This window comes from Monodelphis domestica, chromosome 2, assembly GCF_027887165.1.
Source record: "Monodelphis domestica isolate mMonDom1 chromosome 2, mMonDom1.pri, whole genome shotgun sequence".
Lineage (NCBI taxonomy): Eukaryota > Metazoa > Chordata > Mammalia > Didelphimorphia > Didelphidae > Monodelphis > Monodelphis domestica.
Genome location: NC_077228.1, coordinates 36,515,809 through 36,540,857, shown reverse-complemented (window position 1 = coordinate 36,540,857; position 25,049 = coordinate 36,515,809). Strand labels below are relative to the sequence as shown.

The window sequence follows — 25,049 nt, the reverse complement described above, 5'->3', positions numbered from 1 at the left end:
TAAAATGCTTTGCAAAGCATAAAATATGATATAGATAAATAACGTATTATTATCTTCTTAGGATCATTGTATACAAAAGATTGTACCTAGGTGGCTTCTATATATCAGTAATTCATTTTCCCTATGTCTCAGAATAACAATAATGATAACAGCCATTGAAATAATGTTGTTTTTTCAAGGTTAGCAAAAAATTTCACGTACATTGAACTACATGCTTGAATACAGAAAGTACTGGTGGATGTGACTGCTGAGTTGCTGTCAGTGATATCTGAAAGATTAAAGAGAAGAGGAGCTGCACTCCAGCACCAGAGAAAGGTACAAACTATCCCAATTTTCAGGAAAGGGAAGAGGGAATAATGTCCACAATAAAAATGTGATCATCTCTCTGTATTTGGGAGAGTGTCTATAGCTGCAACGAAGATGGGGAAGGGCCTGAAGTCCATGCAGTCTGAACATTAGCTGAAGCAACTGGGCATGTTTAGCTTGGAGAAGGCTTGGAGCAGGCAGGGGAAGGTTAGCTGTATTCAAGTATCTGGAGAGCTGGCTGCTATTCAGAAGAATAATTAGACTTGTTCTTTGTGTGCCAAGAAGTCAGAACCAGAAGCAGAATGAAAAATAGAAAAGTGGTCAATTTTAGCTTGATATCAGGAAAAACTTCCTAAGAAGGGGAATGAATTAAATAGAAGGAGGAGGCCCTTCCTGTAATCCTCTAAGCTAAAGCTGGACCACCAAAGGGAGAGTAAAGGACATTAACTGGCATTCAAAGTCAGTGCATATCTAATAAAGGGGAAAATACTGAATCAATCCTTCAAAAAGAACCTAAGGATGAGCACAACATTCAACACACCAAGAACAAACAGAAGAAAAGTTAAACATTTTCAAATTAAAAGAAAACTTCTCCCCCCATCCTCCCAAAAAAGGCCAGGGCAAGATAAAGGCACAAATGTGGGCTGCAGGAATATTTCTGTTTGTGGCTTAATTTTCTTTAAAAAAATAATTCTGATGATGAGTGACAGTGAGAAGGTATAGAATAAAGGTCTAATAAGCAAAAAATATAATGGGGAAAAATCAAGAGAAGAGATAGAAATAGCATTATTAAAGGGAAAATGTTAGGCCCTTCTTAGTAAATCAATTTTACAGGTAGAAAGAGAATATCGAAGGATGTCTCAGTCTGGTAGGAAGTCATCCCAATAAATTACTGGTTCAGACTCAGGAGGAGAGAGGTTGAGAGGGTATTCATGTATTCAGGATAGGAAGGAAGAGTAAGGATATAACGTTATAAACTGGTGGGGAGGGTCACAGAGAGAAGAGTGGGAGTTGGATAAAACCAGAAGGGAATGATCAGATGGCAACATGCAGTATGCCAAAAAGGAGTGAGGGGGTGAAGCATGGGTATGGTATTGCAATTCCCCTAGGGGAGGGGGCATATGAGGACACTTCTAAGAGATCAGCTTCTATAAAACAAGCTTGTACCACAAGGGTATAAAACCCAACTGGGGGAAAGAAGTGGCTGGGTACCTGGAAGGCTCACATACAGCTGAACTATGAGTCTTGGAAGATGACAGGACATCAGAAGGATAAGCAATGACTCAGGACTAGGCCCTCAAGAATAGAGTTATGCAGCATTTCCTCTGCATCTTGGTGCCTCCAATGAGTTATTCTTGGGAGATCACAGAGACTCGTAAGAAAAGGAGTGAATAAAACATGACATTTCTTAGATGGGGCATTAACAAGTTAGTATGGCTGGAAATGAAAGCTGGATGGGGAGCATGTAGGAGTAGGCAATGCACCCTGTCTGCCTAGGAAAAGTAAAAGGTAAACACAGAATGAAAGATTCGGAGAGAAAGAAAAAAGAACCAGCAAAAATGATAAAAGAAGCACAAACTCAAGGGACAGGAGTGCGTTGGGTATCAGGAAAGATGGGAAGCTGAGAGAAGAACAGACTCAGAATAGCAGAGGCAAAAACAAAGCAGAGAATAGGCATGAGTGAAAAGACAAATAAGAATAACTTAAGAGCCAAAGAAGCTATTTTATAAACCAAAATTGACTGACCAATGGCATAACTTCTGTCAAAGCAGCTCCTGCTGCCTCTGCATCTTATTGCCTTGGAAAGTCAGCTAAGGCACTTATGGGAGAAGTGACTTGTCCAGTGTCCTACAGCCTGTATGGGTCACAGGCAGCACTTGAACCAGGTTCTCCTGGCTCTGAGGCTAGGTCTCTGTCCATTGTGTCATGCTACTTCTCATGAAACAGGCAGCAGCAAATATACAAATGTCAGCTTTCATGCACTCATCATTCACAGACCACAACACAAAATTAGTCAGGAATAAGGATAAGCAATGATTCCGATTTTTATAAAAGGGGGCTAAGTAGTGATGTCCTAAATGATGATCAAAGAATAAACCATGACTAATGTTAAAGATTATGAAGAATAACAAGTGGGGGCAGAGCTTGAGTCCCAGACCAGGGGTCCAGGCTGGATTATAGGAACATAGAAGCCTGAAGACTCCAGAGTAAGCAATAAGTAAATGAATGGTGGCATCCCTTATCTTTTTCTCTCTTCATGCTCATCAACGTCCAAACCACTGTTTTTATCCTCAGACTCGTGATTATGTAGACCTTCCTTTTTTGGTTTGTATGCAAGGCAAACAACTTTAGTTATTTTTGAAAAAGCATTTTGTTGTGTACCACAGTCAGTGAGGGCCCAGAGTCACCTCCATACCAAGATGATGTATCAAGAGTCAGACTCTAGGGGAAGAGAAAATTTGTTAGGCATAAATGGGTTCATCAACTGCCCAAGAATAAAATGGGGGAAGTATTGCTAGACAATGGCAAACTCAGTTTGATTCAAAATGGTGACAAGGCAGCCAGGTTGCTAATAGCACTTCTGGCTTCCTGGAGAGAATGTACCAAATGAGCAAAGTAATAGTCTCACTGCATTCTGCACGCGTCTGACCACATCTGAAGTGCTGTATTCTGTGTTTAATATTTATAATATTTACGTTTTAAGGACATCCATAAGCTAAGGTTTATTTAGAAGGGGCACCTCTTTCATTGGTGCTTAGTGAGAGGAGCACTGTATGTGGTGGCACTGAAAAGCACAGCATCGCTCACGTATAGTACTACTTCTGGTGATATAATCCTTTGCATGGCATCTTAGAACTAGGCCTGCTCAAAGGATTATGTGGCTGCACAATGGAAGACATCGGCATAGGGGGCAGCGATCTGGGGAAGGGGATTCTGCACTGTGTATACTGCTGCCTGGTTAGGGTTAGGGTTAGGTTTTTATAGTCCGGCCCTCTAACAGTCTGAGGGACAGTGAACTGGCCCTCTGTGTAAAAATTTTGGAGACCCCTGATTTAGAGGATGGTGACCTGGATGGTGCGGAGACTAGAGACTATGCCATATGAGAATCAGTTGAAAGGAAAAGGGGCATTAAATCTAAAGAAGGGAAGACGTCTGCTTTCAAAAGCACTGTCACATGGAAAAAGAGCTAGACTTGTTCAGCACTCTTGGTCAAAGAAAAAAAAAAGATTAATGGGTAGAAGTTGCAAACAGTAAGCAAGAATAAATAAGTATGGAAAAACTTTGTTAGATTAGAGCTGTTCAAGAGTGGAATAAGTTGCCACGGAAGGTTTAAGTAAAAGTTAAATAAACTACTTCACAGGAATGTTGTAGAGGGATTGCTGTACAAATATAGGTTGAAAGAAAAACATCTCTAAAGTTCCTTTTGACTCAGACATTATCTGATTGGGAAGAGTAGGGCTGGTACAATCAAAGACTGGTAATTCTAATTCATACAAAAATATCTGGCAGAGAGAAAGGCATAAGGGGTAGGGAACTTAAAAACTGTCAGTCTGGCATTAAACTGATAGTTTTAATCAGCTTTGCACAAAGACATCAGCAACCCTTCACTTGAGTCTGTCCTACACATAGAATCTACCCAACATTGCTTCTGAGGATAACAGCATGTTGAGATTTGAGATCATAATATCAACTGAAATTAGCTTAATAAATTTCTGATTTCTTCTTAAGATTAACATTTATTTAAAATTTATATTAATGGATGCAGTGTCCCAAAGAAGATTCTAAATCATGTGTCAAATATATATTTATCCATTTTTATAAATATGTCAAGGCATAAAACTGACAGAATATATAATAGTAAAGTAAATAAATACTACCAGTTGATTTGAAATTAACATCTTCATCCATCTTTATCAAGTCAACAGAAGATAAATCATTCAAATTCTTCAAACACAATTCTGTTTAGATAATAAAAATACATATTAACCTTAATTGAAATAGGAATCAAACAAAATTTTAGCAATAAGTTAAAACTTACATAGGAATTTTAATATCACATACAATGAAGTTGTGATACTATGGTATTTTTAAGGGGAAAATCATTTGAATATCAAGAAAATTTTTATTTATTAATACTACTACACCCCTAATAATATGTAACACTTATGTAGTTCTTTAAGATTTACAATTGGTTTTTCCTACATTTTATCATTTGATCTTCATAGCCCTGGGAGTTGTATTATTATTGTCCCAATTTTACACATGGGGAAACTGAAGCAGACAAAGGTTAAGTGATAGCTCAGAGTCACACATTAAGCAAATGTCTGAGTTAGGGCTTAAACCCAGATCTCTCTGACTCCAATTCCAGTGCTCTAGCCACCATGCCAATTATTTATTTTCATCTGAAAAATGAAAGGGTTAGACTAGATGATCTCTCAGATACCTTGCAGCTATAAAACTCTTTGATTCTACAAAATTCAGGAAAAAATTAAGTTATGTACCAAATATGTATTTGTCAATTGTGATGAATAAATTTATATAAGACTGACAGAATACACAACAGAAATATTACATACTTAACTACAATTTAGTTGCCATGGTAATGACAACTTTGAATTCCATGATCAGCATTTCATTAGCATGGTTTTGCATTTTACAAACATCTAAATTATAAATTAATTTTTACTATAATCTTATTAATAGGGGTCTTCTATTTGCTTAATCTGACCAGATCTAAGGGGCTTTATTGATAATTTGTTTATTTTTTTAATCACATAAGTTTTTGTTTGAGTCTGTGTGCAGGATTCAGATGTTTTTGAAAGGAATAAATTATCACCAATAGGCAGAGATGGATTCACATAGAAAATGTTTCACGCAGACATGTTTTAAATTACTGCATTCTGCCTTTGCAAGGGAGATTTCTAGTCCTATGCTATAACATTCTCATTTATCTCAGGACATATAAATATAAAGTAAATAACAATAGGGAGAGAACAAATCTTTATTGTGCACAAAAAAGAAAATGACTGAAACGTTAATAAGGAAGACTGCATTCATGAAATAACAAATAATTAAAGGAGAAAAGCTTAATCCCAAATACTGCTACTGACCTGAGACAAAGGAACAATACAGCAAGAATCTTTTTTAATATGCTTGTAAAAAGATAAAACTACTACTAAATGATATCTAAATTTTTGAAAACATCTACCTTCATTTCAAAAAAGATCAGAATCTGTGTCTGAGTGGTATGTGAAAAAAGGCTCAAGGACAGAAGTAGCCCTGAGCTGGGTATTAAGAGAACAATCTGGATTTCAATCCCAACTGTTACTCATGTCATTTCTCTGGGTCTACGTCCTCACCTATAAAGTGAAGGGGTTGGGTTAAAGGATCTCAAGGTTCTCTAACACTAAGATGAGAGCTTTAAATGTTTTCACTTGTCAGTCTCTTAACCAAACACCTTTTAAGTCATCCATATGTGACTCCTCAGATCAAAGCTCTCTTCCTTGGCCATCATTCCCCTAAACTCTGTTGTTCTTTCTGCATTAGTATCTCCAGCATTCGCACAATGCCTGGCACAATTAAGGCACAAAAATGCCTTAATAAATATTTATTCATTCATTCACTATCTGAACCCTATCCTTGCTCTGTTTTCCTTTCCCACAATTCTCAATTTAACAAAGTTCTGTGAATTGGCAATGAAATTCAAAGCACACTGCAAAAGCACTGAAAAAGAACTTGAAGATGAAGTAAGTCCTTTTCATATTTCACTAAGCTCAAACTTCTTATTAGTTCACTGGAGTTCACTCATTTGACAATTATTAGGAGACTACTCTGTGTTTGCTAGGTGCTAAGGATACAAAGATAAAAAAATGACAGTCACAGCTCTCAAAGAATTTACATTTTGTCTGACAGTTATATAGACAAGGAGACTGTGATGAAGGAGCCAACTAGATCCTCTTACTCAAGGCACCAGGGGGAAGGGGCAGGGCATCCCTCAGAAGTAGCTAGACTGTCTCATGTTTGGACTGCTTCATCTACAGAATTATAAGGACATGTTGTAGTAACTATTTTTAATATGGAAAAAGTCTATTAAAACAAGACATTACACAAGTTGAAATAGATCCCAGGTAAATTGTGACCATATTACAACTACATGGAGAAAAAGCCTAAAATACACAGTCTATGAGGCAAGTGTCAAGCCTATGTCTCTCAACACAACATTTTAAAATTTACTTTCCACACATAGAAGCTTTATGTACTTGACAATTTTCTTGTTTTATTCCTAATACTACTTTTTTATTTGCCATATATACACTGTATCTAAATGCAGGAAGGGATTGAAGGTAAATTAAAATTGCCTACTTATTCTTAGTAGCACATAACAATTTTACACATTGGCTAAAAAACAAAGAAGTATAAGGAATTTCTAACCTTTCAAAGCTTTAATAATTCTCTTGATATTAATATCATTGCTTAATAAATACTTATTGGTTGATAACTGGGGTATGACACATATTCATGTTTTGAGCTTATGGGAAAAAGCAAATATAAATAATTTGGCATTGTATTAGCAACAAAAATTAAATTATTAAAAAAAACATGCTGGGGAGCAGCTGGGTAGCCTAGTGGATTGAGAGTCAGCCCTAGAGACGGGAGGTCCTAGGTTCAAATCTGGCCTCAGACACTTCCCAGCTGTGTGACCCTGGGCAAGTCACTTGACCCCCATTGCCTAGCCCTTACCACTCTTCTGCCTTGGAGCCAATACTCAGTATTGACTCCAAGACGGAAGGTAAGGGTTTAAAAAAAAAAAAAAAACATGCTGGCCACCTTTTGCTGGCAGATTTGTAAAGATAAGTTTTAAATAAAGCAATTTAAGAATTAAAATACATATAGACTATTCAGAAAAGGCAGATGAACAAAACTATATATGAATAGATGCATTCTTTTTCAGGGTTTATGGTCAACATTAAAGTAATTTAAAGAGAAAATAATGACTTTTCAGAAATTCATGATATAAACCCTGTACTGCTCTAATAAATAAAGGGCCAGCTTTAGAGTCCAGCTTCTAACACATATTTGTTAGATCACTCTGGGAAAGCCATTTAAACTCTCTATGCCTCAGGCAGCTCTCTAAAACCATAAAGTTAACAGAACAAGTTACCTAATTGTACCTACCCATTGTTTCAAGGAAGATTCCTCACTGGGATTTCTATACACTAGTGAAATCCCATCAAACACCAAACTAACTCTGTAGTCTAGACAAGATGACCCAGTCCATAAAGACTTGTAGAATGTACTTTCATTTAAAAAGACAAAATTATGGGGTGGAGTGGGGTACAGCTAGGAGGCCCAATGGATGGAAAGCTAGGCTTAGAGATGGCGGTTCCTTCTTTCTAGCTGTGTGACCTTAGGCAACCCCCAAGGCTCTTTCTGCCTTGGAATCAATACACAGTATTGTTCAGTAGGTTCAGTAGGTTCAGTCATGTCTGACTCTTCATGAACCCATCTGAGGTTTTCTTGGCAGAGATACTGGAGTAGTTTGCCATTTCTTTCTCTGGGCTCAGTTTACAAATGAGGAAAGTGAGGCAAATAGAGTTAGGTGACTTGTCTAAGATCATACAGCAAGGGTGTTTGAGACCAGAATTGAACTTGGGAAGATGAATGTTTCTGACTCCAGGCCCAATGCTCTGACCACTGTGCAACCTAGCTGCCTTCAAATTAGTCACAAACTAACCTTGTAATTTTGATTCAATTCCATTTTTGTCCAATCCAGATGCAAAACCTGTGGGTTGTAAAAGGAGTAAAAAAGATAAAATATTTATATATATTTTATATGAATTAAGTTTACAATTCAGTAATCTATAGAAAAACTAGGTTTATTTAATATGACTAAGGATATGTACAATCTTATTGAATTTAACCAAGATTAAAGTTTAAAGAAAAATAACAACTATCAAATCCCTTTAATGTGACAACTTTCTTTCAGCTTTTGATCAGAGAATTTAGAGTTGGAAGCAAGGTAAGCAAACTAAAGTCAATCAGGCAGAAAGTGTCAGAGTCAAGATAAGAACCCAGTCCTCTCTAAAACCAAGGCTGTAGCCACTATCCCCATTCTTCTTGATGTTCTTTTTCTTGAAATAATTTGTAGCCTTTACTAAACTATAAAACGTAACTATTTCTTTTTCAAACTCAAAAAATATCCAATGCTCTAATTTATAATATTAGAAATATTACTAGTTGGGTTTTCAGACACCATAAAACAACAGTTCTACTAGAGATTCTGCTAACATCTTTGGATAGCTTATCTTAGTGCAGAAGGAACACTGGGTTGTTTAAAGAAAACCCATGCTTTGGTCAATCCTCATTCCTCAACCCCAACACACTGGGAGAATCTCAAGTACAGGCCCACTGATTATGTGCCTGTCATCCTGGGACCCTCCTAGTATGGAAAGACATCATCAGCCTATGAATTTTTCAGCCACAGTGACTTTCAAAGACTATTTAACAAGTCAGAAGAGTTGCAATCTGCACTAGTATAGGGAATGACCATACTAATGCGATTGTGGTTCCTTGAAGCATTGAGTACCTGAAGATATACCAGTAGATTCTTCTCCATTGCCAACTCATAGGTATTCTGGACTCCTGAAAGCTTGGACAAGAGAGGATCTCTCCAATGGAGAGGCTTTATATACCGGTCCAGCAATAGATACTATTTTTATAGCTTGGTGCTTTTTTTGATAATGGCTTTCAGATGGTCCAATAATTCTTACATTATCTCTCTTCAATCTACTTTCCAGGTTAGTTGTTTTTCCAATGATATAGTTCACATTTTCTTCTATGTTTTCATTCTTTTGACTTTGTTTTTTTTGTTTGTTGATGTCTTATGGAGTTCTTTTTATTTTATTTGTTCTTTTTTTCATCTTATTTCTTGACTTTGAACAAATTGAGTACTGCTTACCTAGTGGTAAGGTACCATTCCAGGCTTCAGGAATTTCATGCTATTGTTTTTCAAGGTAATTCTAGGGAGTCTTCAGGTTTTCAGGGCTTCCAAGGTGGTATGATTCAGGAAGTGATGTGGTCACTGCTTACCTAGTCTGCCCTCTGGTCTTTACCTAGGAAAGACTCATCCTTCCCCATAGCCACCATCCTCTTGGCCCTGGAACTGTGACTAGATCCCTGCTCTCCTGCAGTCACAAGTACTGGTGCTTTCCTCCATATTAGAACAGTGCCCAGGGCCCTTTCTCCCTTGTTACTGGTCACCAGTGCTCCTCTCCACCCTAGATCTGTGACTGTAAAAATGGAGGCTTGAACCTGGGACTCCATTTCCCAGGAGTCCTTGCTAGCTCCCAGAATGCCTTCTAATCTCACTCAGATTTCCACCTGGGTGAGGTCAAGAATTTCTATTTAACCTGGCTGTAAAGGCTACTGGGGCTCTTTCCTACTTCTGCTTTGGAGCAGACTCGTCTCTTTCGTGATATAGGTGAGGTTGTCTAGGCCTCTCTGGGCCTAGACATGTGCCCTCTTATTCTGTATTTTCACTTTTAATAAACCTCATAAAAATATAATACTCCTTACAGAGAGAAACTAATTTCTACCTGTCTCAGTTTCCCCCCAAATTTTAACTCTTACATGACTCAGAACTACATATGAGCAATAGAGCTGTCAATCAGATGCCAGCAAAGGATTCCTTATAATCTCTCTCTTTCCAACTCCCTTACCATCAATGGACTGAGAGCTCCTGAAGCTGCTACTACTTGTAAATCTTGAAATCTCTCAGACTTGTGAATGTTAAAAATTTCCCCATCGGGAAATTCTTAATTGGAACAAATTTCCTACTGAGAAACATTCCCCATTTTGATGTGAGAACTCCCCAGGATCAGAAATGGGAGGACCCCTACTCTACCCGTACTTAAGACTGCTTTAGGAGAGAAAACTCCTTGCTAAACAAAGAAAGTACTTGGATCCATGCTTATGGTGGGGCAAGGAGTTCTTTGAGCCAGGCCTGTTTTTAGAATTGATACAATGGGATGCTAGGTACCTAAAAGGGTAGGGCAAGTTTTCTCTTGATGAGATTAGTTGACTCAGCTGTGTTTTCTCTCGTTCAGACTTACTGAGGAGATTTGGTCGACACAGCAGCATTTTTTTCTGATTCAGACTTACTGAGGAGATTGGTCGACTTAGCAGGAATTTAGATGGGCAGTCCTTTGGAAAGCATCTACAGTGATTGGTAGATGTAGGGACTTAGGGGAGGTGACATGGGAGAAAAACCCCTATATAAGAAAAAGCAGGATTCTTTTGGAGATATCCTTTTAGAGAAACCCTTTTGGAGGATCTCTAATGAGGACTGCTTGGGAAGAATCTCTTGAGAGAGGCTCTGGAGAAGGGAAGCTCTTGGAGGACAATCTCTAAGGAGGTCTCGCTGGAGCTCTCTCTGGTGAAATCAGCTGAGATGGAGCTGGCCTAGTGTCACTAGAATCCTTGTTTAGGCAGACCTTGTAGTGAGTATTAAAAGACTGACTGATTCTCTCTCTTAAGACTCAGGTCTAGGCCATATTGGCTCGAGGCCCTTCATAATTATTCCTTTCCTACTCTTTCTCTCTTTCTCTAATTCCTCATTATATTATTAATTAAAAATCTCTATAAAACCCAGTTGACTTGGGTATTTGAATAATTGGGAATATTTCCCTGGAGACCACCTTATATTTGATTTAAAAACCAAGACACTGTAGTGAAACATATTTTCTGTGGTCAATTTTATTTACCCTCTCTTATATCTATCATAATTTATATCTTCCACTATTTTAATCACTACAGTTTAAGACCTCAACCATTTTAAATCTTACATACTGATGCTCTGCTCTGGGCCAGTGCCCAATCAAGTATCACTGACCTCCTACATTTTCTTAGGCAGGAAAGATATTTTATTGGCTCCACTACTCCAAAACTTGATCTGAGAAGTTTTTGAACTTTTTCAGAGGGGAATTTTGTGAAAGTTCAATCAGATTGCTGCCTGTCTTCCACCACCCTGGTTCTCCTTGATGATGGGGTGGCTTTTTGGTCACAAAAACTCATGAAACAGACAAAATCCAAGATGGTCTTTTGCCCAATTTGTCTGCACAGTGAGCATGTTCTAGTGCTAATGCTGTGACATCTTGGATTCCCCATTAAGTGTTCATTAGTTTCATTTTTGGAACTCTAAGTTGTCTCTTATTGTTTGGACAATTACAGCTATTTGTATAACTATATTATTTTCATCCTCTATCCTATAAGTACCCTGAAGGCAGAGTCAAGGGCTTGGCCTTTGATGGAAAGAGTCCCTACTACATCATAACAACCCATGTTATCTTTTTTTTTTCCTTTTAAATCCTTACCTTCCATCTTAGAACCACCATTGTATATTTGGTTCCAAGGCAGAAGAGTGGTGGGGGTTAAGTGACTTGCCCAGAGTTACACAGCTAGGAAGTATCTGAGGCCAAATTTAAAAGCAGCATCTTCCATCTCTGGACCTGGCTCTCAATCCCCTGAGCCTTCTAGCTGCTCCAACCCATGTGATCTTTAGCATGCCACTTCTTCTCTCTGGGGCTTAGCCTCTTCATCTGTTACTTGCTAAAGCTGTACTAGATTCATTCTAATGTCCCCATAGTCCCAGATTTATGATCTCTGATCCTATGATTTATGTCATATCTAGCACACCACCCTAAAAACAGTAGGTGCTCAATAATGTTGTGAAGAATAAATGAGTATATAAGGCAAACTACTATTCTCTTTATTTGGAAAACTAGCCTTATTTTCAAATCTCAAATTTCATATTTTATAAGAATATTATAGTCTCTAATATCTACTACCACATTATCATAGGTCAGGTTGATATTTGATAAATTGATATTTAGCAACAAAGCATTTTTTATTTTATCCCATTTACAATATAAAATAATATCACAGAAGTCACTAAGTATAAAATAAAAGCAAATGTTAATAGAAAACATTCTCTGATGCAAATATAAGCATGTTTTGACATCCTATATAAACTGAAAACTAGTGATAAAATTAGAACCCTTTAGTAATGCTGACATCAAAGAAAAGACATGAGAATGTTAAAAGATTTTCCTTTAGTAACATTAAAGTTGAAATTTTCTCTTAAAAGTCTATTCTTTATTTTCTATGTTATAACCAAACGTGATTTTAATGGCAAGAATAAGGAAAATTGGGTAATTAAATTTTCTTTTTGTCAGTTTGGATTGCCACTCTTACTAAATGTTTGCAATATGTAAATAGTATCAAAATCTATTCTCTATGGTAGAAGTACACATACTAACTTAAAACTTTCTTTATTATATTTGATTCATAATAACAAACCATAATGAGCTGGATTCTTCAAGGCTCTGATGTAAAGCAAGGTTGATCGTATCCATTCCAAAGCTACATTGACATCTGTGATGGTATGCAGTACTATTTCTGCATTTAAATGTTCAATTAGGTGCCTGTGCAAACTAAGTAAAAAAATAAACTCCCATTAACAACACAATTGCAGTGACAAAACTTCTATTTTTAAAGTTAACAATTACAACATATTCATTATTGTCACTTCAATGGTAATTCATAATAAAAGGCCAAAATTAATTATTAAGAGTGAAGCGTCTGTTCAATTTTAATAATTGGGAGATTCTGCTACCCTATATGGACTAGAGAGCATATAGTTATGAGGGAAAAATCCAAGGTAATAATGAAAATAAACCCTTCAGATTTGCATCAGATCTTTTGCTATTAAGTCACAAATAATGCATAATTTAAAAAACCTTACAGATATGTAGAGAAATTACAGAAACAAAGTTTGTTTTTCTCTTTTAGTGGCTATGTCTATATCATATGAGAAGCAACTGAAGAGAAGGAAAAACACTCTTCATTGAAATTATTGACCTGTACCCACTACCAAATTTCCAGGAGAACACATGGATTTTCTATTAGTATGTTTATTATTAAATTAAATTAAATAGGGAATTTTCAAATCCCTCAAAGAATTGCTAAAAACCTCGTGAGTCTTTCTATAATGCAGAATAAGCTTAGGAAATTCTAAAAAACTAGACACATTTCCTTTCTGAAGCCAAGTTAGAGTAGAGCATATGAAAAGAAAGAAAATGACTTTCAGTGTGACTATCTTTAGAAAGTCTGTTTGTCTACAACATACCTGCTCTCTATGGTATCAGTGCCAGTTAGCATCTGCTCATACTTCTCCCTTGTACTTAGCCTAGTCATGATAACTGCAGTGGCCGTAGTGTCAAACTACAAGAGATCCAAAAATGCAGCAGAAAATCCTCATATTAACCCTCTAGAATAAGGCAGCCTGGTTCCAAAAATACTCTGATCTCTCTTTCAGGCAGTCCTGCATCCTGGGTAAGTGACCAAGAGCTCCTAGCAAATGTTTTTATGCATGGTCTGTTATTTGAAACCCTTGTACTTTGGCACGAGGGCTATGGGTTCTCTCCATGAAAGGTGGCAATATTTAAATACTAGTGTGTGCAGAGAACCACATCACCTTGAGAGCTTCAATGTGCTTGTTCACTTCAAATGCTAAGCTTCAATAAAATGCTGCTTTAGAGCAGCCGACTAAATGTTACAATAATTCCCTGTAAAACAAAGTTTTTAAAAAAATCTGTAATGCTCTAAGGCCCATTTTTATTTTCTACTCTACTGTGGGAATCTCATATTATTGCCACTATCCTTCAATTTAGTATAAAGGAGTAAGGAAGAGAGAACCTAGAATTCTTGTATATTTTTTAAGGAAAAAGAAGGTAAATTTTGGGGCAACTAAGTTGAAAGGACTTAAAAAATTTATAGCAGAAAAGCAAAACTATTAAAGTTACCCTTTTCAGGACACAATGCAATGAAAATTGTAATATAATAAGGGGCATGGGAACCAAAAGCAATTGAAGGCTAACAATCTTAAAGAATGAGGTTAAAAAACAAATAATAGAAATAATAATTTCATTAAAAAGAATGATAAGAATGAGACAACATGCCAAAACCTATGGCAAAAAAGAACTTTTTCAATCTTGTCTTAATTCATATTATTGCAACTAGATTTAGCAATCAATACCATGACAAATACTATATGACAATCTAAAAACCTAAGCTAATCTTTTAAATCTTTTGTACACTGAAAAATAAGTGGAACTAAATATTCTTTAAAATATTGTATATAAAGTAGAATCACTTACTTGAGGGCGGCCTGCCCTACCAATCATTTGCAGAATATCTGTTTCACTGTACTCTTCAAACATTCCTCCAACATAGTGCATTGTAGACTTTATAACTACAAGATGGGCTGGCAAATTTACTCCCATAGCTAAGGTACTGGTAGTAACTGCATCAAATTAAGGTACAGTAATTTCATAACTATATAATTTTCATTTTAGGAAGGCATTTAAAATTTATAAAATTGTACACATCAAAAATTGTCTATTAAACTGTTATTTTTCAAGTTTTTATTACAGGATGCTATAACATCTATTTCACTAATTTCTACAAAATGGACTACATATACTGCCACTATATCCTTAAGGGTCAAACATAATGTTGAGAAAAGTAGTTTTGGATGGCAGCGTGGAGTTAGTCACAATTTTTATTCTAGGAGTTGTTTCTCCCTATAGAGTCAAGGAAAGTATATGTGGACTTAATTTGAATAAATGAATATGTGGAAGATATGGAGAAAACAGAGAGAAAAAAGGTAAAGGAAAATTTCTGTCATGTTCTTTATGAAGAAATACTATAAAATAACTTTATGAAGAGTTTACAAAAAACTTGCATTTTGCAGATATATTCTTGAAAGATTATTTGTGACAGCTAGAAAAGATAAAAAATGACTAAAATAACTTATTTCCCAAGAAATTAAATTTAATTCATCTTGAGAAAAATATGAAGAATACTGAGAGAAGTTATTTGCTATCTGAAGTGAACTGAATAGTGGAACTATGTTTACAGAAGTGAAAACAAGTCATCTGTCCTTATAGTTAGGGTTTGAGGTGTTCTTTCACAATTAAAATACTGAAAATAATTATGAATATGTTCATTTTATCATTCATTTCTTCAAGTTATATATTCAGTATCTTTAACATTTACCTATTTCTAAAAGGTTAAGGGATTTAATACAGAAAAATGAGCATCTTCTACTGGGAAAAGAAGTTCTTCCAATTTATTAAATAAATAATATTTGAGAATTGCAGTGAGGACTCAAACTAATTAATGAGAATGGGGTGCAATTTTATTGCTTAATAAAAAACAATCCAAACACAACCCTGTATTGCCATAACATTTAACATGGTAATATTAAATATAGGAAGGAGTCATGTGGTAGTATGAAGGATAACATCTATGTAAGGCTGGCCAGCATCCTAAAACTTGCTATAGTATTGTTAACATTTAGGCATTTTATGTGTGTGAACATTTATAGATGTGATAATTGTTCAGGACTCCTTGACAAAAGTAGGACTAAAAAGAGAGTAACAGAATCATAGCTTTCCTTTCTCAGAAAGCATTTTCTAAAAAATATTCTCATAACTATAGTAATGTTTACTTACAAAGGACTGGTAAATCTCCAACTGTAAATGCTTCCTCAACAATTTTTCTGTCTGATAGCTCCATACCAGCATGATGGTAACCAATACCACATGTTAAGAGATCTATGAATAAAATATTTGATCTCATGTTTATTGCTCTACTTTCTATAGGAAATTCATTAATTTTATCCCATATCTGAAAAGTTCTCACAAAATTAAACAGCAATAAATGAAGATAAAACATTAACAACAAAATCTTTAGCTTCAATTGTATAATGTATATAAAATATGGCTAACATCACAGTGGTCCTAAGGCAAGGAAATAATTTTAATTTTAAAGGTTACACAATGATTTGGTGAAATGGGACCCTGTTACTGGAAAATAACACTGAAAGGGCAAACCTGATTCAAATGAACAGAATGGGTAACCGGAGAAAGAATATGGCTTTGCATATTAAGAAAATATACGCATGTGAGAAAATTCAGAAACCAGAGGGAAGAAGTACAGCAGTGCAGATTTGGATAAATATCAACGGAAGCAATATTATCACTGGAGTACACAGATAGACTACATGGAAAGAGAAAATAGATAGGGAAAAGATCATAAGCCTGGTAGTCACAGAGGAATACAATTATCCAGATATCTACTACAGTTCTCTTGCTCTCCAAAGGAGAACAACTAATAATTCCTTGCTTTGTTTTAATGACAGTTTCATAATTTGAAATGTAAAAGCACCAACAAGGAGAATGACTATTTCAGATTGGATGCTTATTAACAAAGAATGGATTGCTGAAGTAGAAATGACGGGAACCTAGCAGGAAAGTCAATGCCCAAATTTAGAATTTGTGAGAAAAGAGGGGGAAAAAGTTGGATAAATGACAACTATGGATTCAGGGAGAGCAGTTTTCAAAGTCTTTGGAGGAAGGCTAGGCAGGATCCCATGATCACACATACTTTGGAAAAAATAGCTCACTATTAGTAAACTCTTAAAGATGAAATTTTGAAGACCAAAGATATCAGTTGCAAAGAAGAGGATAAATGGGGGTTGCTCAAAGTAGTCAATGTGGATACATAGAGAAATAATTAATGAACTTAGATTTCTAAAAAGACTTATAGAAAATAAAAGCAAGAATAAGTAATGAAGGAGGAATACAGAAATATGACTTAGTCCTTTAACAATATTCTAAGTTTCATCTCAGAATAAGCTGAGCTTGGTGAAGGATGTTAAAAACAACAAAAATGCATGTTTGGGATCATTCTTAAATTCTCAACCTCCTTATTCATTGACTCCCAAATAAAAACAGTTGTCAAATCTTATTAATTCTATTTATTTTTACTTCTATAATTTTATTTTTATACATGGATGAATTTTCAAACAATAGTAGGCATTCTTTTTTTTAGTATAGTATGCTCAATCATTTCTTTTTTAAAAATACATTTAGTAACCATCATCACCAACAAAAAAATTAACTAAAATGCATAAAAATTATGTGCAAGACCACAAATTCCTCATACTTTACAATTTTTAAAAATATGTAAATTGTATATGTATGCTCATATAAACAGTTTCTGCTTTTGATTTTTCTTTGAATTTGTTTTACTTGGATACTTTTTTCTCTTGATTTTGTGGCTGTTATTCTTTTAAATGTAATTGTGCTATGTATTATTATCCTCTTCTCTTAGTATATTTTCCTTGTTTTCTTTATATTTCCAATATTTGTCATTTCTAATAACAAAAGAATCTATTACATTCATTTATCATAGTCTATTTAGCAATTTCTCCCATTTGTTATGTTTTGTGTTATTTCCAGTTATTTTGTCATAACAAACAAAGCTTCCATGAGTATTTTCATAATACATACCTTTTTACCCTCTCAATAATGCCCTTAGGGCCTAAAGTTAGTAATGTGATCTTTAGGTCAATGAGCATGAACAGCTTTATGGCTCTTAATATATATTTCATCTTGTTTTCTTAAAAAAAAACCTCACAGCTGCTCTAGCAATTATAATATAAGTCCTCTTTCTCCATACTCCCATCAACATTTAATTTAATTATTTTAACCCACCTGGTTCTTAGTTAACATATTACCAGAACCATATTTTGCTCGAGTGGTCCTTAGGTAGCAGACAAAATCTGTTGCCAGGACATATCATACTCTTTCTAAAACAAGTCTTTCCAGTTTGGTCAAACCCCATGGAATTGTTGTTCCAGTGCCATAACCAATCAGGGATGTAGGATTAACTCCATAGTATGATGAGTGCTGAAGTAACAGAATATTTATGCTCTCTAAGCCATTGTTGTCACCAGAAACTATGTTTGGATTATGTGTATACTCAGGCTTAGATCAACTACTAACCTCATTCAGGGTGAGGGCTCTCCAGAGACCTATCTTATTTAACTTATCTAAGGTTCTACTCATCTTCTTACCTTCCTTCTTATTCATTTTTTGTTTAAATTTATCTAGTTCTGAGAGGGGAAAAATAAGCCTATTTCCCTCTGTATCTCATTTAGTTTTTCCTTAAAAATCTGGGTGCTAGAACACATAGGTCCAATATTGATAATGCTTTATTATCCACAGTACTCTCCCTCCTACATAATATAGCTACCCTGTTCAGACCTTTTAATTATATCTATTTTAGACCCACTCTGTCAGAGATCAGGTCTGACACCCCTGTTTTTCTCTGGTTCAGCTGAGGCATAGTATATTACGCTCCAGCCCCTCACCTTCACTTACTATTTGTCTCTCATTGTAAACAATACACCGTCAGGTCCTGGTTTTTGATCCTTTCTGCTATCCATTTTCTTCCTATGTGTGAATATATCCCTTTACACTCAATGTCATAGATACTAGTTGTGCTTTATGGATTCCCTCTGTTTGTTCTATTCCTACCCCCCGGGGTCTATAGTTATAAATTCTATTTCCATAACATTTCTCATATTTGTTACTTTTCTACTCACACAACCATGACTAATGGGGCAGCTAGGAGCCACAGTGAAAAAGAGTGCTGGGCCTGGAGTCAGGAAAACTCAACTTCATGAGTTTAAATCTTATCTCAGACACTTACTAGTTGCATGACCCTGGGCAAATCACTTAATCTTATTTGCCTCAGTTTCCTCATATGTAAAATGAGCTGGAGAAGGACATGGCAAATCACACCAATATCTCTGCCAAGAAAACCCCAAATGGGTTTGTGACTCATGAAGAGTCAGACATGACTGAAAACAAGAACCAGAAATGCTTATTATGTGCCAGTCATTCTGTTAATAGCTAAAGAGACAAAGAAAGGTAAAAGATATTCCTTTCTTTCAAGGAGTTCATTCAGAATTTGTTCTTTCAAGGAGCTCAGAGACTAATGTGCGAGAAAACATGCAAAAAACTATGCACAAATGACATATACAGGGTAAATTGGAGATAATCAGTAGAATGAAAGTATTAGCACTAATGGGGATGGGAAAGGTTTCCTGTGGAAGGTAGAATTTTAGCTGGGGCTTGAAGGAAGTCATGGAGTGCAGGAGGCAGAGATGAGAAGGGAGAGAAATATAAGTAAGTATAAAGGACAAGTGAAAATGCCCAGTAGGGGGATAGAATGCTTAGTTATTAATGGTTTCATGTTGACTTAGAAGGAGGTCACTAATGGAATGGCTCAAAGATATATGCTTAGCCCTGAACTGCTTAAGATTTGTATTAATGACTTTGATAAAGGCATAAAAGTCATGCTTATCAAATTTGGAGATTATAAAAATATATCACTGACCCACTAAAAAACAGTTATGATCCAAAAAGATCTCGAAAGGCTAAAATGTGAAGGCAAACGAACATAATGAAACTTGATAGAAATAAATATAAAGTTTCATCTGTGGGTTCAAAAAAATCATCTTCATGTATACAAGATGGGGAAGATATGACTAGACAGCCATTGGTCTTAAAAGAGCTGAAGAATTTAATGGAATGCAAGTTCAATGCATCACCAATATTATATGGTAGCCAAAAAAGTTCATAAGATCTTAAGCTGCCTTACAAAAGGCCTCATATCCATCACTAGGGCTGTAATAATCCTATTTTCTTCTCTGCCTTGGTCCTTCCATAAAGTTATAAAGAAGCAGATTTAGTGTTTATATAAGATAAAACTTCCTTAGAATTAGAGCTTTCCGAAAGTGTAACAAATTGTCTTGATAGATAGTAAGACTTCTTTCATTAGAGGTCTTTAAGCAAAAACCAGATAACCACTTGGGTGGATTTTTATTCAAGTATGGATAGACTTACCTCTCAGTTTGGAATCTCTTAGGGAATGTGTACATTTTTGTAACCTACATAAGAAAAGATACCATAAAATCATTCGAATATTATGAAAATTATTTTTATGAGGTATCTTGGAATCTGACAGACATCTATCAAATTATTTGCCCAAATAATGAATAAAAACTATATTTAAAAATAGAGGGTAATAATATTTCATATAAAGACAGTGTCATACAACTTAGAGAGTAGGTGTATTCCCAAGGGAAGGTCACAATGATAAAACACTTTCCAACTCATTCCACAGACAATTTTTTAGCATTTAAATGAAAAAAGAATACCTTTGTTTCTGTCCCATTGTCATGGCAAATCTAGCATTTTTTGAGAGAACTGAAGCTGCTTGCTGCACACCTTTCCTTGTGGCACAAAACTACAAATGAATCAATCATAATTTTGACATTAATCATAGTGAAAAAAAGACATTCCATTAAAAAATAAACAACAAATCACTTCATACCACTAGGGTTGGTTTCTGATTAGAGTAAGTCTGTATGACACTGGCAACTTTGTAATTGAGAGATAAATCAAACTTAAACTCAGTTTGGTTACTACTCCATGGAAATCCAAGGATGACTTTGCGGAGTTTCACCGGCCTGTGATTCTCATCTATTTTCAGGCACTTAGCAGGCCTCTTGCCATCTGAAAGCCACTCTGCAATCTACAAATAAAATAAAAATATATCAAAATGTAGTATTAAGTCACTGGGTGATCCTAGATAAGTCATTTATGCTGAGTGCCTCTTAAAAAACTCTCAGACTATAATGAAACCATAAATTTAGTTAAAAAAGAAAGTTTACCAAGTACCATAAATATATTATCTCATCAAAGTTCTCAAATTACCCTATGAAGTATGACTACAGTTATCACCATTTTGCAAATGGGAAAAAAGTCAGAATCTTCATTTGTCTCCAAGAGAACAGATTTTTAAGTTGTGTGATATACATTGTATAAAGTAATTCATTAGCACTGCTTTATGTATATTAAATTATAAAAAGAAATTGTTAAATTCTTAACTTACATCATCTGCATTTGGAATTGTTGCAGATACAGCCACAAATCTCACCAGAATAGCAGCACTGGAATTTTCTGAGATTTGAGATAAGGAAGATATAGTTTTCATTCGACTGACCACAACTTCAAGAGTTGGACCACGATTTTCATCTTTCACAACATGCACCTAACCAAGAAAGCAAGGCACAATAAATGATTTGCAAAATATTTTAGTTTTACATAATCTCACAGCTTAGATCCATGAAGATGTTAATAGTTTCTCTTTGAATAAATTTGCATAGTCATCACTTGCAGACACCAAGGTTGTAGCTGATAATATCTAATTCTTCCCTTTTTGTTCAGATTCTCCTTTTGCCCTTCAATATAGACATGAATGATGAAATCTATACCTCATCAATGAGGAACAGTCGGACCAACTGGACCAAGGAGTTGTCTCTCCATTTTCTTGTCATGCTATCCCATTTTTCCTGGAAAAATTTGAAATACACTAAAATAGCAATTATAATAAACAATAAATTACAAGGACCTTTATCACAGAATTTTGTGAAACAAAATGTTTCACAGCTAGTTAACAATATAGCTCTTATCCAAAACAACTGAACCTGTCCTGAAAAGAAAAATGATTTAAGGAGTTTAATAGGCTAAGCTTGCAAATGGGTTTAAAACAATCTATACCTCTCCTCACTTTTTTTTCCTTTGGTTTGTCCATAAAATTTTCACTGATTCCTCTATTAATTCTGTTTTGTCAAACTATACCAAGCTATATCTCCTATGAAGTCACAGAGATATTAACAAATGCAATTCTACCTAAAGAAAACATAATAAAAGATAAATTTATTAAATCGATTAGTCTTATCACCTAATTGATTTTATCTGTTTTCAAAACTTATAGTTAATGTAAGTAACTTTTTGTGGTATTTATTTTTTTGTCTATGCCAAATATTTTTGCTATGAAGTTTGTGTATTTGGGTCAATTTAGCGTATTTGAAGCCAACAACTAAGTGCTTTTTTTCCCCTTCTATGAGCCATTCTTTTTGGAGTAAAGCAAAATGCATTTGCCTAATAACTAAATGATAAATAAATTATAAAGAATGCTTACTGGAGTTGTCATAATAATATGGGCATGCTGAATCTCAAACAGGTCATCCATGGCTGTATCTCCAGTAAGCTCTTTACAAGTCAATCCTATTGGTCCAAATTTTTTTTTCCAGTCATCAAAGCGCTGACTACATAAAGCTTTAATTGGTGCCACTGTAACAAAAGAGAATTCTTAATTTTAAGACAATAGACATTTCTTAGTATGCTAAAAATGATGGCTAAATTGAGACTGCAAATCTACATATAAGAATGTAAGGCAACCAAGGCTCTAATTCAAAGCAGCAGAATTATTAAACATAAATTTTCTATGTTCATTTTGGCTATCCTTTTAAAACGCATAAAATTTAAGTTTTCAAAACGAATTGTCTTAGGTTTTTTTAACTTATAACCCTGAAAAAGTCTTTACTGAAACTGATGTCACAATCAATTTATATGTTATTAGAAAAGAATCAAAGGGAACTTGGCTTTATCATTTCCCACATCCATAAATATTGAAAACAGTTAATAGTAAACAGAGGAAAATATGGTATATTCTTGGATATTTATCAGGGAAAAACAACATGGCAATATTATTTGCTGAAGATATAATTTTTACTTCATTTATATTTTTATTATTAATAAATCAGTTTATTCAAGAGACAAAATACTTACTGTAAACAATTTTAATATTCAACCAGGGTAGTGGTACTTCCATTAATAATCTTGTTATAGCAAGTTCAAATATTGTAGTTTTCCCAGAACCAGTTGGAGCACAAACCACAAAATTCCTGTCTGTATAAAGAAGCTAGAGACACATTTTAGGCAATATATTGAGACTTTTAAAATACGGAATCAAGTTTTAAGTAAAAATAATGTAAGAATACTGCAAAAAGTAAATTACAAACTTTAAAAAAATATTAAAACTGACAACTTGCCTAAGATTAAATTCATATTATCACTAGCATTCAATATATATAATTAATAATTTTTTTCATCTTGTTTTTATGAGAAAAAGATATAAAAAAGCAACAGAAACCATTCTCCTCTACTCAAGTATAATATAAATTCATTAAATACAAAACAATAATCACTGAGTAAAAGAAAATCTTATACTTACATCATCCAAAGCCTTGGACTGTATATAGTTGAAATATGGAAATTCTTTGAAAATGCTTCTAAATTGTGCAGCTTAAGATAATATCAAGGAGTTAATGAATCACAGAAACTTAGAGTAGGAAATTGTCTAATAATTCATTCCTGATATTATGGAGTCACGTAATCACCCCTAAACATCCCTGACATGTAATCAGTAGCAATGGCTTAAACATCTCCAGATATGGAGCATACTACTTCAGTAGGCTGCCCATTTCCTAGATGGTTCTAATGATCATGAAGTTCATTCATATATTCAACAAGCATTAAATGAGTAATTGATCCATTCAGAGTACCAGGCTGGGTACTGAAAATAGAAAAAAGAATATGACATAGATTCTACTCTTCAAAAACCTTGCAATATAAAGTGGCAAAAGAAACATACCCAAATAATGACAAAAGCAATAAGAAAGCAAGTGCAAAGGTAAGGTCCAGGCAAAGTTCTATGAGAAATTTAAAGGTGGAAAGATCACTTTTACCTGGAAGAGTAGAAATAAAGATTTCACTGTGGAGAAAAATCTGATTATAATTCACATTTATGAGAATTTGTTCCATATGCATCAAAAGCATCTTTGATAAAGAGATGAGAAAGAAACAAAGTTTTATAAGTGATATGCTATGACATATCACACTTCTATAATCACTAAGATGTAGAAAATATAAGTTCCTACTGTGTTCATTGCTTGTTGACTTAGAGAAAGTTATCTGATTCAATATAATAACACCTAAAAAGGCTCTTTAACAAGGTATCTCCATGTATATGTTAAAATTGGGGGCAGCTGGGTAGCTCAGTGGATTGAGAACCAGGCCTAGAGACGGGAGGTCCTAGGTTCAAATCCAGCCTCAGCCACTTCCTAGCTGTGTGACCCTGGGCAAGTCACTTGACCCCCATTGCCTAGCCTTTACCACTCTTCTGCCTTGGAGCCAATACACAGTATTGGCTCCAAGACAGAAGGTAAGGGTTTAAAAAAAAATTGTGTACAAGTCCTTAAAATATTTAATAGAGACTACTTTGTTCAATGACCTTCTGATTGTTAAGTGAAACATAAACTTCCCAAAGATGTTTGTCATTGTCAAAGAGGATGTCCAGAAGAGAGTCTGAATACAAGGACATCTGCCTATAGATGTCGAGGGCTTCCAGATGCTTCTATTTGAAGATAACCCTCATGCTTATTTTTTCAGGTCTCAAAATAATGCAGACCCTCCTAAATGAGATTCATAACCATTCAAAGGAGTTTGCCCTAACTATCCAGATTGGGAAAAAAAAACAGTAGACTTAGTCTATCAGTATATTTTTCTTGGCAAAACATCACGCCTTGACAATGATCTGGACCCAAAACTGAACAGGAAGAGAGAAGGTTGGAGTGTGTTTGGTAAATTACATAGTACTTTTAATGATGCTCAGTTAATTTCTTAAATAAAGACTCAAACATTTAATATCTATATCTTTTTAGTGGTGCTTTATGGCTGAGTCACAGAATATCACAGTTTCCAAAAAGGCTGTAGAAAGGCACAGGGTGAGTTTGTGTGTAGACTGTAGCATATGACTAACCAAGGAGTAGCATAAAGAACACAATCAGGGTGGGCGCTAGTTACAAAGTAAGATGGAAGGATGAATAGCTCAGCTTCTCCAATACTGTGCCACAGTGC

At 35.0% G+C, this 25,049-nt stretch overlaps 1 protein-coding gene across 1 annotated transcript in view; it reads right to left on the bottom strand.

Annotated features, from left to right (window-relative positions):
- HFM1 (helicase for meiosis 1) overlaps positions 1 to 25,049 on the bottom strand; it is a 125,806-nt gene that overhangs the window by 59,757 nt on the left and 41,000 nt on the right. Inside the window, exons 7-20 of the mRNA XM_056815364.1 lie at positions 23,365 to 23,435; positions 22,920 to 23,052; positions 22,270 to 22,421; positions 21,560 to 21,637; positions 21,178 to 21,336; positions 20,617 to 20,817; positions 20,441 to 20,529; positions 20,127 to 20,170; positions 15,882 to 15,983; positions 14,523 to 14,668; positions 13,493 to 13,587; positions 12,664 to 12,797; positions 8,042 to 8,089; positions 4,185 to 4,265 (exon numbers count right to left, since the gene is read on the bottom strand). Of these exons, the coding sequence (XP_056671342.1) occupies positions 4,185 to 4,265; positions 8,042 to 8,089; positions 12,664 to 12,797; positions 13,493 to 13,587; positions 14,523 to 14,668; positions 15,882 to 15,983; positions 20,127 to 20,170; positions 20,441 to 20,529; positions 20,617 to 20,817; positions 21,178 to 21,336; positions 21,560 to 21,637; positions 22,270 to 22,421; positions 22,920 to 23,052; positions 23,365 to 23,435 (1,533 nt within the window). The remainder of the gene's footprint in view (positions 1 to 4,184; positions 4,266 to 8,041; positions 8,090 to 12,663; positions 12,798 to 13,492; positions 13,588 to 14,522; positions 14,669 to 15,881; positions 15,984 to 20,126; positions 20,171 to 20,440; positions 20,530 to 20,616; positions 20,818 to 21,177; positions 21,337 to 21,559; positions 21,638 to 22,269; positions 22,422 to 22,919; positions 23,053 to 23,364; positions 23,436 to 25,049) is intronic.